The following is a 15,507-nucleotide window of genomic DNA, read 5'->3' as shown; positions in this document are numbered from 1 at the left end:
TTCTCAAGCGCTGGATTATTTCACCGTGTATTGAGTAGGGGGCATTTGCTTGGGAAAATCTAAGCTTCATTCACCTGAATGGGGCTTAAATCTTCCTTTGCAGGGGGAAGTCTGCTTCACAGTATCTTGTAAAGTGGGCATAGGTCAACTCTGTCCCAAACCTGGCCATTAGTCCTTAAGCCTCGGCTCGGAGCAGAACAATTATTTGGTGTTTATATATTCCTGCTTTAACTCAACATACATACACAAACCTACATCTTACATTCCCTTCTAGCCAAGGTACCGGGGCTGGACGTTTGGGAATGATTTGAGTATTACCACGTGACGCGTCAGCGCTGCAAATCACCAGAAGCTTGCAGCTCCGGCAGCCTGACGTGTCACAGCACGCAGTCAGCCCTGTCAGAAGGAGGCAGCGCGGACCAGCACGTGGCCGCGTGCGCCACCGACTGCAGCGTGGCGTTAGCCTTAGAGCATAATGGTAGCACTTACACCCACCGGTTTGTGATATAGCAACATCAACGGGTGCTATGATCCTGCGTCCCTACCACTGGGCGCGTGTAGTAACAAAATACCAGGTTGGATCAGCACCCAGTAATCGAGACATTGGCCAAGGGGCCTTGCAACGTTGCTCATTGTGCTGTGGTAACTATGTGGGTCTGCAGACTAATCCCTCTTGATTTTGTGTTTTTCTGTACATTAAAGGAGCAATTTGTGATGTTTTACATTTTGAACACAGTGTTGATGCAGAGGGTCTCCGGTGCTGTACCCCATTCATTTCAGCTCGAGGGAACCCCAGCTTCCCAGAGATACTTCACTCCGTAGGGGGGCGGTACCCGCTCCGGCTGAGCTCGCTGGGGTGTAAAGCTCCCTCGTCTCCCGGGCCAATAGGAAGACGAACCTGATGACCTCACGGCTTCCTATTGGCCACAGGACACGCGAGCTTTGAAACTCCGCCATTACATGAACCCCGCTTGCCGAGCGAAGTTAAGTATTACCGGAAGCAGGGGGTCCCCGGAGCTGAAATGAATGGGGTTCAGATCCGGAGACCCCCTGCTTCAATCCAATGTCAAACATTAAAAAAACGGCTTGTTTTGCCGATTTAAAGAAGAATTCTTGTTAAAATGAAAAGGAACATGAAAGTGCATTTTTTTTTCTCTATTACAGAGTGCTGACCTAACCAGGTATTTTGAGTATTAGGCCATGTTCTTCTTTTAACATTTTTTGCCATTATTTTCTAATCCACATGGTTCTGTGTCATTTCACAACCACAAAATATATTTTTCGTTCCAACTCGAGCCCACATTTTCCGAGTTACCAGAGCAGCCACACCCCAGTTTAACCAAATTCTAGATGCTTCAAGCTCAACCTGTTTTTGCTTATCTGATCGAGTCGATTATCTCGCCTGTTATTCAAGATATTTTCTGACCGCATGTGATATGTTACATTAGGCCAACAGAATTGTGTTGGTGGCTCTGCTGGCAGCAAATGAGTTAAACATTAAACAGTATTCAACACCATGATTCAGGCGTGGCCAACTCCAGTCCTCAAGGGCCACCAACTGGTCAGGTTTTAAGGCTATCCCTGCTTCAGCACAGGTGGCTCAATCAATGGCTCAGTCGAAGACTGCACCACCTGTGCTGAAGCAGGGATATCCTTAAAACCTGACGACGGCCCTTGAGGACAGGACATTGCTACTGCTGCCATAGTACTTCCTTTAAATGAAGAACAGCTAACAAAATAAATCACGCTGCTCCTTTTCTCCATGAATCCATGCACCATTTTACTGACACTTAGGCGCGATTGTGCAGAACGGGCGAGACGCCAACTCTATAATAGAATCACTTGTCATCTGATCACCAATTCAAAGTAGGGTCGGGATATAGAGTTAAAAGTAGCAGTTCCTGCTATTTTGTTTCCCACATTGTCTTCTGAGGGCGGGATCCGGGAGTTCCCCTGAGCCAAACACCACTATTTTCATCTCTGGGAAGTCCCCAGTTCCGGACATACCAGTGAAGTTGCAACATCACTGGTGCTGGCTTCCTATTGGTCGGCCATTTAAATCCCTTTTAAAAACCAGGAAGTAATACCAGTAACTTCCCCAGTAAGTATCTACAGAACTGGGGGGTCCCTAGTGATTGTATTGTATTGTATTGTATGTCTTTATTTATATAGCGCCATTAATGTACATAGCGCTTCACAGTAGTAATACATGTGGTAATCAAATAAATAACAGATAATATAAATAACAGATCATGGGAATAAGTGCTTCAGACATAAAAGTAACATTTCGGAAGAGGAGTCCCTGCCCCGAGGAGCTTACATTCTAATTGGTAGGTAGGGAGAACGTACAGAGACAGTAGGAGGGAGTTCTGGTAAGTGCGTCTGCAGGGGGCCAAGCTTTATGTATCATGTGTTCAGAATATCCACAGTGCTATTCATATGCTTCTTTAAGCAAGTGTGTCTTAAGGTGGGTCTTAAAGGTGGATAGAGAGGGTGCTAGTCGGGTACTGAGGGGAAGGGCATTCCAGAGGTGTGGGGCAGTCAGTGAAAAAGGTTTAAGGCGGGAGAGGGCTTTAGATACAAAGGGGGTAGAAAGATTAAAATAGCATGTTTTTGGAGGACTCCCCAGTTCCAATCATGTAAAAAAAAAAAAATACATGGAGGTTAGTTAGGGTAGATTGCTACTTAAAATATTATGTCTTCAATTGTTCAGTCACTGTACCTCTGGTAGGGTGTGTTTGATTATCAGTACCTTACACTCTTTTTGTACTCTCGTGTGTACTGTTAATTTTAATTCTGTGTAATTTTGCAACCTTCCCCCCTCCCCCTTTTTTTACTCTGTGTACCCCTCATATTGCAAATCATAATATAAAGGTTTTTTTAAATGCATGTTTCACTAATAAACCAGACACAGTCATGTGGTAATGTATTCAAAATTAAATGAAACCCATTGACCATGCAAGGTATAATGAAGCCAAGAGCAATCAGAAACCTATTCACATCTCAACACCTCACGGTGTTCCAGTCTCAGTAAGATCATATAGTGTTTAAACGGCATGTATTAGTATTCTGCACTATAGTGTAAATTACAATAGTGAATAATGCACTTGTTTTAGGGTGCAGCTTTGTAGGGCCACATCCAGCCTTGCATTCCTACAAGAAATGTTGAATTATTTCCCCTTCTTTCATCTAGATTGTACGTTTTTAGATATAGTGTTTCCCCTACCTATTCTATCAGTGGTAACTTGGTAGGATGCTACTATAGCGTGCAGTCTACCGGTGATCTGTGGTCTACCGTGCATTCGTTACTATAGCGTGCAGTCTACCGGTGATCCGTGGTCTACTGTGCATTCGCTACTATAGCGTGCAGTCTACCGGTGATCTGTGGTCCACTTCTGTCAGTTTAACCCTCACGTGCATTCTGTCAGAATTTCTTAAAGACATATGAAGTGTTTATCGTTACAAACCAATGAGCTATATTGTTGTATAATAAAAACGAATACATACCATATTGTTCCTTTGTTTAGTAGATAAAGAAACTGCACGCTATAGTAGAACAGTAGAAGTAGACTGCACGCTATAGTAGCACCACTTGGTATTATGTTATTATTTTCTCTCACTACTATTATACTGCACTGCAGAGGCTCTTAGCGCCTTGTAAATAAATAGTAAGACCTAAAATGGGTAAGTGCGATTGCCTTCTGGTGAAGAAGACTGACTCCACACCAGTGGGCTTTCAAAGAGTGACAGGGGGTGATGGCTTGTATGGGAAGGAGAGTGTGATAGGGAGGGGGAAACTGGGGCTTTTGTGGGGGAAGGGTATGGTGTACGAGAATGAGGGGGGGTTCATTTGTGGTGTTTATGATTAAGAGGGTGAGGCTGCTCATGAGCAGGGGGATAAATGTGGTGAGTAAAAGGCGGTGTATGATGCGTGAGGGTAAATATGGAGTGTGTAAGAAGTGTGGGTGGTGTGTGCTTGTGAAAAAGAGGGTGAGTGTAGGGGTGTAAAGAGAAGAGGATGCGTGTGGTCTGCAGAGCATGGGTGCCCTGGGCCTTTAAAAAGAACCTTTCAGGATTGGAAAGTGTAAATATAAATATAATTGATATGATTGACCGGATGTGAACTTCATTGCCTGGCAGACACTATGTTATCATGAATATGGACATATACAATGATGGGACTAACTCCCCCCCCCCCCCTCTCTCTCCCATCTTCTTAATTCTGAACCTCAATTCCCTACTCCCCCCCTTATTATTTAACAAGTGTGTTATTATAACACACACTATACTAATATACTGGTATATTATTACAATATTAATATAATAGTATATAGAAAACACACACACACACACACACACACACACACACACACACACACACACACACACACACACACACACACACACACACACACACACACACACACACACACACACACACACACACACACACACACACACACACACACACACACACCAGAGCGAGGCTTGGAACGCTCTCGCTCTGTGACGTCAGTGGGTGTTGGCGGAAGTGGCGGGTGAAGCACGGAGCGGTGATGGCGGGGGAGCTGCGCAGGCAGAGCTCCGGGGGGGCCCGGGACACCGACCCCATGGACAGGTTCATGTGTCCCATCTGCCTGGAGGTCTTCGACAGCCCCTACAAGGTGACGTGCGGACACATGTAAGTGACCCCTCCGGCCACTTTCCGGTGGATGAGGGGGGTGGTACTTAATCCTGGCACTGTCGGGGGGGGACACCTTAATCCTGGCACTGTCGGTGTGGGGGGGGGGACCTTAATCCTGGCACTGTCGGTGTGGGGGGGGGGACCTTAATCCTGGCACTGTCGGGGGGGGGGGACCTTAATCCTGGCACTGTCGGGGGGGGGGGGGGGGGACCTTAATCCTGGCACTGTCGGGGGGGGGGGGGGGGGGGAACCTTAATCCTGGCACTTCCTGGGTGGAGGGGGGACGACGACTGTCAGAATTGTGATTATTATAGTGATTATTATAGTGATTATTATAGTGATTATGTGCGAGCAGACTGAGTGACTCATAGTGCCACACAGCGGCATGCACAGCCTGTCTATCAACAATAACACATTAGATTGCAAGCTCTTTGGGGCAGCCCTCCCCCCTTCCTATTGATGCTGTCATGTCTGAAGCGCTTATTCCCACTATGTGTTATATGATTGCCCCGTGTGTCACTGCTGTGACGCGCTGTGTACCTGGATGGTGCTATATAAATGAAGATATACATACAATAATATCTATTATTATGACCAGTATTATTATATGAATAATATCAGCGTGGCGCTGCCCCCAGGTTGTGCATTTCTTGTTTTTTCCCCCCATAGTTTTTCTATATTTGGGGTTTATTAGATGGAGAATCAAAAAAAAAAAACCCCATTCCCTTTCATTTCCTGAGAACTGAAACTAAGAGCAGGAAGTCCCTGATCCGCTGTCACTTCCACCCCTCTCATAGATAATGTGTTGCACGCCTCCCCTTCTGAAACTCCCTTTATTAAAACTGATGCCTGGCAGCTAGTAACCATAGTATTTTATTCATTAAAGCTGCTAATCTGTGGTGCGGACACGGAAGAAGCCAGTGCTAAATTATTGCTAGACTACTTAAATATTGATGGTGTGGATTTTAACGCGTGGGTTTATTATATTGGAGAACCATACGATGCAGAACGTGTACAGGCATACACCGCATTAACGTACGCAATGGGACCGGAGCATGTATGTAACTATGTAACTACAGGCATACCCCGCATTAACGTACGCAATGGGACCGGAGCATGTATGCAACTATGTAACTACAGTATCTGGTTCTTTTGAGATAGATGAAGTTGTGGTGGACCCTATATTTTCTAATGGTGTGCTTTTAAATAATGAGATAGCAAGCATTATTTCCTACTATCCCCTTGTAATCATTGGACAATGTCCTGGTACTTGTGGAACACCTGTATAGTTTTTGGGATGCAGATTACTTTTTCTATTACATTTGTGTATCTATATCATTTGTATCTTTCTACCCATCTACAATCTGTGTAACTATGCATGTATTGTTTGCATACTATAGTTCAGGGGTGCTCGACTCCTGCCACCCAACAGGTCAGGGTTTGTATGTATGTATGTCTTTATTTATATAGCGCCATTAGTGTACATGGCGCTTCACATTAGTAATACACGTGACAATCATATAAATAACAAGTAATACAAATAACAGATCATGGGAATAAGCGCTTCAAACATAAAAGTAACATTTCGGAAGAGGAGTCCCTGCTCCGAGGAGCTTACAATCTAATTGGTGGGGAGAACGTACAGAGACAGTAGGAGGGCGTTCTGGTAAGTGCGTCTGCAGGGGCCAAGCTTTATGTATCGTGTGCAGTATTGACCACGGTGCTGCTCAGTCTTAGACTGAGCCTCTGATTGAGCCAACTGTGGTAAAGCTTGGATATCCTGAAAACCTGACCTGTTGGAGGGGTTTGAGGACTGGAATTGAGTGTGTGCGCGCAGATCTTGCAGTCACAGTACAAACACACAGGGCTGTTGTGGATGCTTGTTGGTTAATGTGGAAAACCCCTGTTGAAATTGCCACTGAACAAGATCAAATCCATTTTCTGGATGGAAACCCCACTTAAGTAAAAATGCCAGGATGTGGGAGGTGTTTACTGTCAGAACCCGACGCGTTCGGAACTGAGACCCCTTCCCTGTGAGAAGCTTTCAAACTTTTTCACTTTTGCACAGGAGCATGAACATCAGACTTATGTTTTTACTTACACGTTTGTGGTGTTGGCTGTTGTAAGATGATAACACAGGGGCGGCCAACTCCAGTCCTCAAGGGCCACCAACAGGTCAGGTTTTCAGGATATCCCTGCTTCAGCACAACTGAGCCACAGATTGAACAACCTGTGCGGAAGCAGGGATATCCTGAAAACCTGACCTGTTGTTGGCCCTTGAGGACTGCAGTTGGCCACCCCGGTTAACGCATGCAGTGCCAACCTGACCAGTAGCGCTGTGCGAAGGGTTGTGTGTTCTCTGAATGAGCCCCACTTCTCCCATTGCAGATTCTGTACCTCGTGCCTGCAGGAATGTCTGAAGCTGAAGCACCCGATATGTGGTGTGTGTCGTAGTACGTTGGCTCCCGATAAGAGGGCCGTAGAACTGGAGAAGCAGATGGAAGCCATTGAGACGACATGCAAAGGCTGCAATAAGAAAGTAGGTTAACAGTCAAACAAAAGCACTGATAATGCTATTTATTATGGAACTGTCTATTTACCCGACAGCCGCTCTATAATCTCCCCCTATCCCTTATTTATTTTCCACAAGGTTTTTAGGACTCTGACACTGTTGGGTAAGCTCTCATATGGGGTAAGGGTTAGGATGGGAGGTTGGGTATGGTTTAGGATGTCATTTAGGGGTAAGGGTTATGATTGCGGGTTGGGATTCGTGTTCTAATTGTGACACAATACGCCCCACCAGGGCCTACACATTCTCGCCTCACCAGGGCCTACACATCCTCGCCCCACCAGGGCCTACACATCCTCGCCCCACCAGGGCCTACACATCCTCGCCCCACCAGGGCCTACACATCCTCGCCCCACCAGGGCCTACACATCCTCGCCCCACCAGGGCCTACACATCCTCGCCCCACCAGGGCCTACACATCCTCGCCCCACCAGGGCCTGCACATTCTCGCCTCACCAGGGCCTACACATCCTCGCCCCACCAGGGCCTACACATCCTCGCCCCACCAGGGCCTACACATCCTCGCCCCACCAGGGCCTACACATCCTCGCCCCACCAGGGCCTACACATCCTCGCCCCACCAGGGCCTACACATCCTCGCCCCACCAGGGCCTACACATCCTCGCCCCACCAGGGCCTACACATTCTCGCCCCACCAGGGCCTACACATCCTCGCCCCACCAGGGCCTACACATCCTCGCCCCACCAGGGCCTACACATCCTCGCCCCACCAGGGCCTACACATCCTCGCTCCACCAGGGCCTACACATCCTCGCCCCACCAGGGCCTACACATCCTCGCCCCACCAGGGCCTACACATTCTCGCCTCACCAGGGCCTACACATCCTCGCCTCACCAGGGCCTACACATTCTCGCCTCACCAGGGCCTACACATCCTCGCCCCACCAGGGCCTACACATCCTCGCCTCACCAGGGCCTACACATTCTCGCCTCACCAGGGCCTACACATCCTCGCCCCACCAGGGCCTACACATCCTCGCCCCACCAGGGCCTACACATTCTCGCCTCACCAGGGCCTACACATTCTCGCCCCACCAGGGCCTACACATTCTCGCCTCACCAGGGCCTACACATCCTCGCCCCACCAGGGCCTACACATCCTCGCCCCACCAGGGCCTACACATTCTCGCCCCACCAGGGCCTACACATTCTCGCCTCACCAGGGCCTACACATCCTCGCCCCACCAGGGCCTACACATTCTCGCCTCACCAGGGCCTACACATCCTCGCCTCACCAGGGCCTACACATTCTCGCCTCACCAGGGCCTACACATTCTCGCCCCACCAGGGCCTACACATTCTCGCCTCACCAGGGCCTACACATCCTCGCCCCACCAGGGCCTACACATCCTCGCCCCACCAGGGCCTACACATTCTCGCCTCACCAGGGCCTACACATTCTCGCCTCACCAGGGCCTACACATTCTCGCCCCACCAGGGCCTACACATTCTCGCCCCACCAGGGCCTACACATTCTCGCCCCACCAGGGCCTACACATTCTCGCCTCACCATCTACTCCAATGTCAGATTGGCCTCTATTTTCTGATTTGAATAAGTGCGTTTTGGAAAGGGCTCCCAAAAAATTTGCCTTTTTTTGTTGTCTGCAAACTATTTGAACACTTTGACCTGATTGGTGTAAATGGGGAATTCGCGCTTCCTTGTAAGTTATGAGGCCTATAAAGTAGTTGCGGACAAAAGCCGTATGTATTGTATGTATTTATATAGCGCCATTAATGTACATAGCGCGTCACAGCAGTAATACACGGGGTAATCATATAAATAACAGGACATGGGAATAAGTGCTTCAGACATAAAAGTAACATTAAGGAAGAGGAGTCCCTGCTCCGAAGAGCTTGCAATCTGATTATATAATGGCTGTAATCGGTCCTATTTAGCCAACATTTGCATAGCTGTTAAATATGTAGAATTATTGTAGGCTGTGAACTTCTCGGCACCAACATGAAAATGCTTTGTAGGCTGCTTCCATAGAAGGACAGACCGCGCGGACGCACGCTGAGCGATCAGACTGCTTAAAGACCGTGATCGCGTCTATACAGCGTGCAGGCGTGTGCGCGTGGAAGGGGGTTAAAACTGATTTCTTGCGCGATACAGCGGTCACGTGAGCGGTTTGCCCTCAGCTCCGTGACGTCACTGGCCCGCCCATAGACACGCCCCCGGACGGCGCGCGTATTAAGGCCAGGGAAAGCACCCGCTTCCCCTCAGCCTCCGCACGGCTGCAGTGTCTATGGACGCAACCTTAGAAACTGAACCGGTGTCTCCTGGGAGATTTTCAATGCTCTGTACACTATATAATGTCATCTAAGAAGAATTCTGTAGAAGGCATCACAACTCAAAATGTATCTACACCAGCGGTGACCAGCTCCAGTCTAAAATGGCTACCGCCAAGCCAGGTATTACGGATATCCCTGCTTCAGCACAGGTGGCTCAGTCTTTGACTGAACCACTGATTGGGCAACCTGTGCTGAAGCAGGGATATCCATAGTACCTGGCCTGTCGGTGGCCCTTGAGGACTGGAGTTGACCACTCCTGATCTACACATCTCCTGGATGAATACTGATGCTCGAACTTTGACCTACAAATCTACACTAGCGGGTTAGCTTCATATCGGCTTGATACTTGGCAGCCATTTTAGTTCCCCGGGAGAGCGATTTAAACACAGTAACCTAACTTTCGAGTAGTTTAGCTCAGGGGGACCACCCACTTATATAATTGTTGTATTAACCCTTTGAATGCCGAAGGGCCACAGCCGCTCCGGCACATTGCGCAGACGCGATCACATGATTGCGACGTCGCTGATGATGGGAACGGGGATGGGGGGGGGGGGGAGTGTCCTCTTGCGTTCCTTTTCCGATCACCTCGAGATCTCTCCGAGAAAATTAGCAAAAAGCCCATCACGCTGCTACTACGACAGCGTAGCTACGCCACGGGGTACTCAAGGGGGTTAATGGCAACCATTTAATAACCCCGTTTATGAAATCTTGGCCTTCGTGCTATAAATTTGTAGAAAAAGAAGCTACTCTGCCTTTTCTCGTGTGAATTCAAGGCAGCAGCAGCAGCAGCAGCACGGGAGGACTCACACATCCCCCTGAGCTGCTGCATTGCGATTTTTGTACGTGTGTTGATGGCATTTGAAATAATTCTGGGCTTCCCCGTCTTTGTCGTTCCGGAAATTCCACCTCCCAGAAATGACCGGGGTTTCCATTTGAGTTCCCCGGAGTTCTATGCCGAGCCCAACAGAATAAATGATGAAGGTTCTTGAGGAGGAGGAGGGGGGGGATGTTAGGAACAGCCCTATTTAACTCTTTACTGAGTGTCTGCTGACTTCTAGCTAGAATGCCTCTCACAGAAACATTATTACCTTCATTATTCCCTATGAACCATTAATCACTGGAACCCACGGCAAACCCCAGTAGAGAAACCCGTAGATGAGGGGAATTTTGCATGTTATTGCTGAGAGTCTGCAGTTGCAATCCCACGTAGCTGGCCACAAATCAACTTTTTCTAAACCATTTCACAACCTAATCTAACAGTGCTAAACGCAAAGATTTGGATTTGTTTCTCTGGAAATTAATTGCAAGTGCACCCTCTGTAGATAAACAGGTTAGAGGTCAGCTCACCTAAGCAGATGTTTGGCTGCTGGAGAGATTTCTGGGTTCTTTGCCATGATGTACAAAATGCTGCATATGTATTATGGCTGCGTCAACGTTTCAGTAAGTCCTGATGAAGGTGTGAATAATGCATCGAAACATTGACGCAGTCATAATGCATGAATTATTTACCGACTGGTGTGCCGCAGCAGTGTTGTATTGTGGTCTATATCCTTACGTCACCTGGTAGGTATGTCTTTATATAGCGCCATTAATGTACATAGCGCTTCACAGCAGTGATACGTGACAATCGTATAAATAACAAATGTTATAAATAACACAAAGGAGAGAAGTGCTTCAGACATATAGTAAAAGTAACATTTAGGAAAAGTAGTCCCTGCTCTGAAGAGCTTACAATCTAAGTTTGTTGGTAGGAAGAACGTACAGAGACAGTAGGAGGGCATTCTGGTAAGTGCGTCTGCAACGGGCAAAGGTTAATGTATGAGGTGTTATTTATCAGCCATCGAGCTACTCATATGCTTCCTTAAGCAGGTGTGTCTTAAAGGTGGATAGAGTGGGTGCTAGTCTGGTTTATAGGGGAAGGGCATTCCAGAGGTGTGGGGCAGACAGTGAGAGAGGTTTAAGGCGGGAGAGAGCTTTAGATACAGAAGGGGTAGAGAGAAGACATCCTTGAGCAGAACGCAAGAGTCGGGATGGTGTATAGTGAGAAATTGGGGCTGAGATGTAAGGAGGGGCAGAGGCGGAGGGCCATCCAGGATGATATTCCAGAGAGACATTCAGAAACTTTGGTCTGTACAGCAGGTGTAAGGTCAGGGGTAGAAAAGTAAATTTGTGTGTCGTCAGCATAGATGTGATATTTGAACCCAAGAGATATGATTAGGTCACCTAGAGAGAGTGTGTACAGAGGAAAGAGAAGGGGTCCCAGGACAGAGCCCTGGGGTACCCCCACAGGGAGATCAATAGAGGAGGAGGTGTTTGCGAAAGAGACACTGAAGGTACGATGGGAGAGGTTGGATGAGATCCAAGATAGAGCTTTGATACGAATGCCAAGAGTATGGAGAATGTGAAGGAGAAGAGGGTGGTCCACGGTGTCAAATGCTGCAGAGATATCGAGTAATATGAGCAGAGTGTAATGACCTCTGTCTTTGGCAGCATAGAGGTCATTAGTTATTTTAGTGAGGGCTGTTTCAGTGGAGTGAGCAGTGCGGAGGCCAGATTGTAGAGGGTCCAGGAGAGAATAGGTGTTGAGAAAATGGTCCTTAACACAGAGCCAAGAAAGATAAGAGAAGAAAGGAGGCTCTTGTTGCCAACACGCAGGGTGCCAATCCCCCCTCCCACGCCCAATCCACCCCACTCCGGTTTCCCGTGCCCAATCCATCCCCCTCCGATCTCCCATGCCGCCAATCCTTAGTGGGCGCCCGCGTCAGTTATAGTTGGCTGTGTTTAGCCAGCCATTGTATGCTAGGGCCGCACAGGGCAGTGAGCGTGGAGCCGGGCGAGAGCGGGGAAGACTACGAAAAGTAAGTGTGCGTGCGTGTGCGTGCGCGTGTATACAATATTAATAAATAATTTATTCTCACAGCATGTGTTTTTTTTATTTTTATATAAATATACACACACACAGACACACACACAGACACACACACACACACACACCTTCCCCAGTGACACACACACTGTACCTTCCAAGCCTGTAATTCACAGCAGCACGGACCGTACACACAAAATGTGTGCGTCACGTGCACGGGCGCTCGCACAGGCGCTCGCACAGGCGCGCGCCCACTATATTGCGGGCCTAAGGAGTTTTTAACTAACGTGAATTGGGGGGTCCCCTGGAATTGATCCGTGCACCCCCCATGTCGGAGTATACACTGACTGTGAGGTCAGAGCTCGCTCCCGCTGCCATATGTGTTTGCCATTGACATGACTTTTTTTTAACCCCCCCCCCCCCCAGATGTACCTGTCGAAGATGCGTCTCCACGCCACTTCCTGTACCAAATACCAGAGCTATGTAATGGATGGCATTAAGTCTGTGACGAAGCCCCAGCACGCGCGGTGAGTGCGCTCTCAGACCCCGCCAGTGAAGGCCGCAGTCTCTGCGCCTTGTTCTACCCCTGGGGTATCTGGCTGTATTGTGATTGGAGGAGGGTGCCCCTTCTCCTTGCATGGGGTAGAGATGTCGGCGGGCGCAGTTTCTGCGGATTTGTGGCGGGTGAGCTGAGCATCTCCATTCTGCATTACGTAGTTCTCATTGCCTCCGGGGGCCCAACTCCCGTCATCAAGCCCACCAACAGGTCAGGTTTTCCGAATATCCCAGCTTCAGCACAGGTGGCTCAGTCGAAGATTGAGCCGCCGGCGCTGGGACTCCTGGAACCACTGACGCTGAAGAGGGATATTCTGAAAACCTGACCTGTTGAGGGGTGGGGGGCACCCCTGCAGCGCACCATGAGCCCCAACTCCTGTGAACGGAACAGAGATTTATTCTTTTCTCGGGGGGGAAATTAGAATAATATTATGTGTAATGAACGCCGATCTGTTTTCCCATTGGGCACAATACCACTATAGCGCACCGCGGTGCTTACTACTGAATGGGCTGAATGAGGAGCTCAGCGATATCACTACCTTTGAAGCGTCTGCTCGCCTTCCTGTCCCGTGTGCGTCTGCGCGCCTTCCTGTCCCCCGTGCGTCTGCGCGCCTTCCTGTCCCCCGTGCGTCTGCGCGCCTTCCTGTCCCCCGTGCGTCTGCGCGCCTTCCTGTCCCCCGTGCGTCTGCGCGCCTTCCTGTCCCCCGTGCGTCTGCGCGCCTTCCTTTCCCCCTCTTATCTCTCCCCCACACTTCTCCCTTATCTCTCCCCCACACCTCCTTATCTATCCCGCACCACTTCTCCTTATCTCTCCCTGCACACCTCTCCCTTATCCACCCCCCCACCTCTCCCTTATCCACCCCCCCACCTCTCCCTTATCCACCCCCCCACCTCTCCCTTATCCACCCCCCCACCTCTCCCTTATCCACCCCCCCACCTCTCCCTTATCCACCCCCCCACCTCTCCCTTATCCACTCCCCACCTCCCCCATATTACAGGGATGTCTCATTCTTACTGTTGAGACCCTGTAGTTATTTCTCAAATCTTCATCCATCTCATTTGTGGTATTTCTTGCCGTGTGTTGGAAGGTTTCTGCTCCTCGGGGTTTTCTGCTTATCGCCTGTTCTGTTTCCTTTCAGAGACGTCCCAAACCGTTTCACCTTCACCTGCCCATACTGCAGGGTACAGAACCTGGACCAGGATGGCTTGGTGGACCACTGCAGGAAATACCACTTCACGGACCCGACCCCAGTGGTGAGAGGAACTGTTCTAGTATCGGAAAGTGTCTGCAATTCTAACGGAGCAAAGCAGCCGGCATTATACTCGTGGCTCATCTAACTCCGCTGGGGCTACTGCAGTCCTCACTGCCACAAACAGGGCAGGTTTTAAGGATATCCCTGCTTCAGCACAGGTGGCTCAGTCTTCGACTGATTGAGCCACCTGGGCCGCAGCTGGGACCGATGGAGCCACCTGTGCTGAAGCTTGGATATCTATTAAACCTGACCTGTTGGTGACCCTTGAGGACTGGATTTGCCCCAGCCCAAAGCTGCCTCTTGTACTCCTAATCTCCTGACCTCCCGCTCCCTTCACTAGGTGTGCCCAATCTGTGCCTCCATGCCGTGGGGGGACCCGGGCTACCGCAGCGCCAACTTCATGGAGCACGTTAACCGCAGGCATCGCTTTTCATACGACACCTTCGTGGTAAGTGGGAAAACGCGTTCGCCGTTGAGCCCTTTGCAGAGCGATGCGTTGCTGACCTTTCTTGGCGCCCGAGAGGTTAAGCCGGACTAGTTGCATTGGCGTGGAGCGCGGGGTCAGGCCCTGGAGCAGGGAAGGGGCAGATCCTCGCAGGGGTCACTGTATTTGGCTTCCTACAAAGGTGAAATTGTTTCCGTGGCGTAAAAATGAAATGTTACCTGCTAATTTTCTGGGGGGGGGCGGGGGTGAGCGCGCTGCGCCGGAAGGGGTTCTGATATTTACGCTTTCATCAACAGGTTATTTGCTGTGTTTGTAAATTGAAAGCACATATCTACTCTAATTCTGTACCCGTTTCACACCAAATCTCTCCCCCCCCCCCTTTCTCCCCCCTCCCTTCTCTCCTCCCCCCCTTCTCTCCCCCCCCCTTCTCTCCTCCCCCCTCTTCCCCCTTCTCCCTCCCAGGATTACAGTGCTGACGAGGACGCGATGATGAATGAGGCGTTATTGCGATCCCTGAGAGATAAATAAACCGTCGCCGTTTCTGCTTCTACTGATTTTGCACCCGACTTGAACTGACCTGCTCCAGACGCGCCCCCCCCCCCCCCTGTACCAAATTCCTTCCCGTAGCCGGCTTAGAACGATGTTGGCAATAGGCTTTCCACAGATTCCTTTTGGTGTTGTTTTGCAGCCCTGAAAATCGGGCGATATAATAAGTCGGTGTTTCCAGGTGATTAGGTTTCTGTAGGTGTGAAATTCCCACATAAATGTCTTTTTCTAAATCTAAAAAGAAAGTCGCACAAGGCAGGATAAGGGTGTTCCCAC

At 49.4% G+C, this 15,507-nt stretch overlaps 1 protein-coding gene across 1 annotated transcript; it reads left to right on the top strand.

Annotated features, from left to right (window-relative positions):
* Positions 1-4,510: 4,510 nt before the first annotated feature.
* On the top strand, positions 4,511-15,232 carry LOC142484929 (E3 ubiquitin-protein ligase RNF114-like). The gene is made up of 6 exons (XM_075584180.1): positions 4,511-4,681; positions 7,073-7,223; positions 12,859-12,959; positions 14,127-14,241; positions 14,581-14,688; positions 15,148-15,232. Exons 1-6 carry the CDS (start codon positions 4,557-4,559, stop codon positions 15,211-15,213), a joined length of 666 nt encoding a protein of 221 aa, XP_075440295.1. The 5' UTR covers positions 4,511-4,556; the 3' UTR covers positions 15,214-15,232.
* The last annotated feature ends 275 nt before the right edge of the window (positions 15,233-15,507 follow it).

This window comes from Ascaphus truei, unplaced genomic scaffold, assembly GCF_040206685.1.
Source record: "Ascaphus truei isolate aAscTru1 unplaced genomic scaffold, aAscTru1.hap1 HAP1_SCAFFOLD_471, whole genome shotgun sequence".
Lineage (NCBI taxonomy): Eukaryota > Metazoa > Chordata > Amphibia > Anura > Ascaphidae > Ascaphus > Ascaphus truei.
This window is presented reverse-complemented; position numbering and strand designations above follow the sequence as displayed.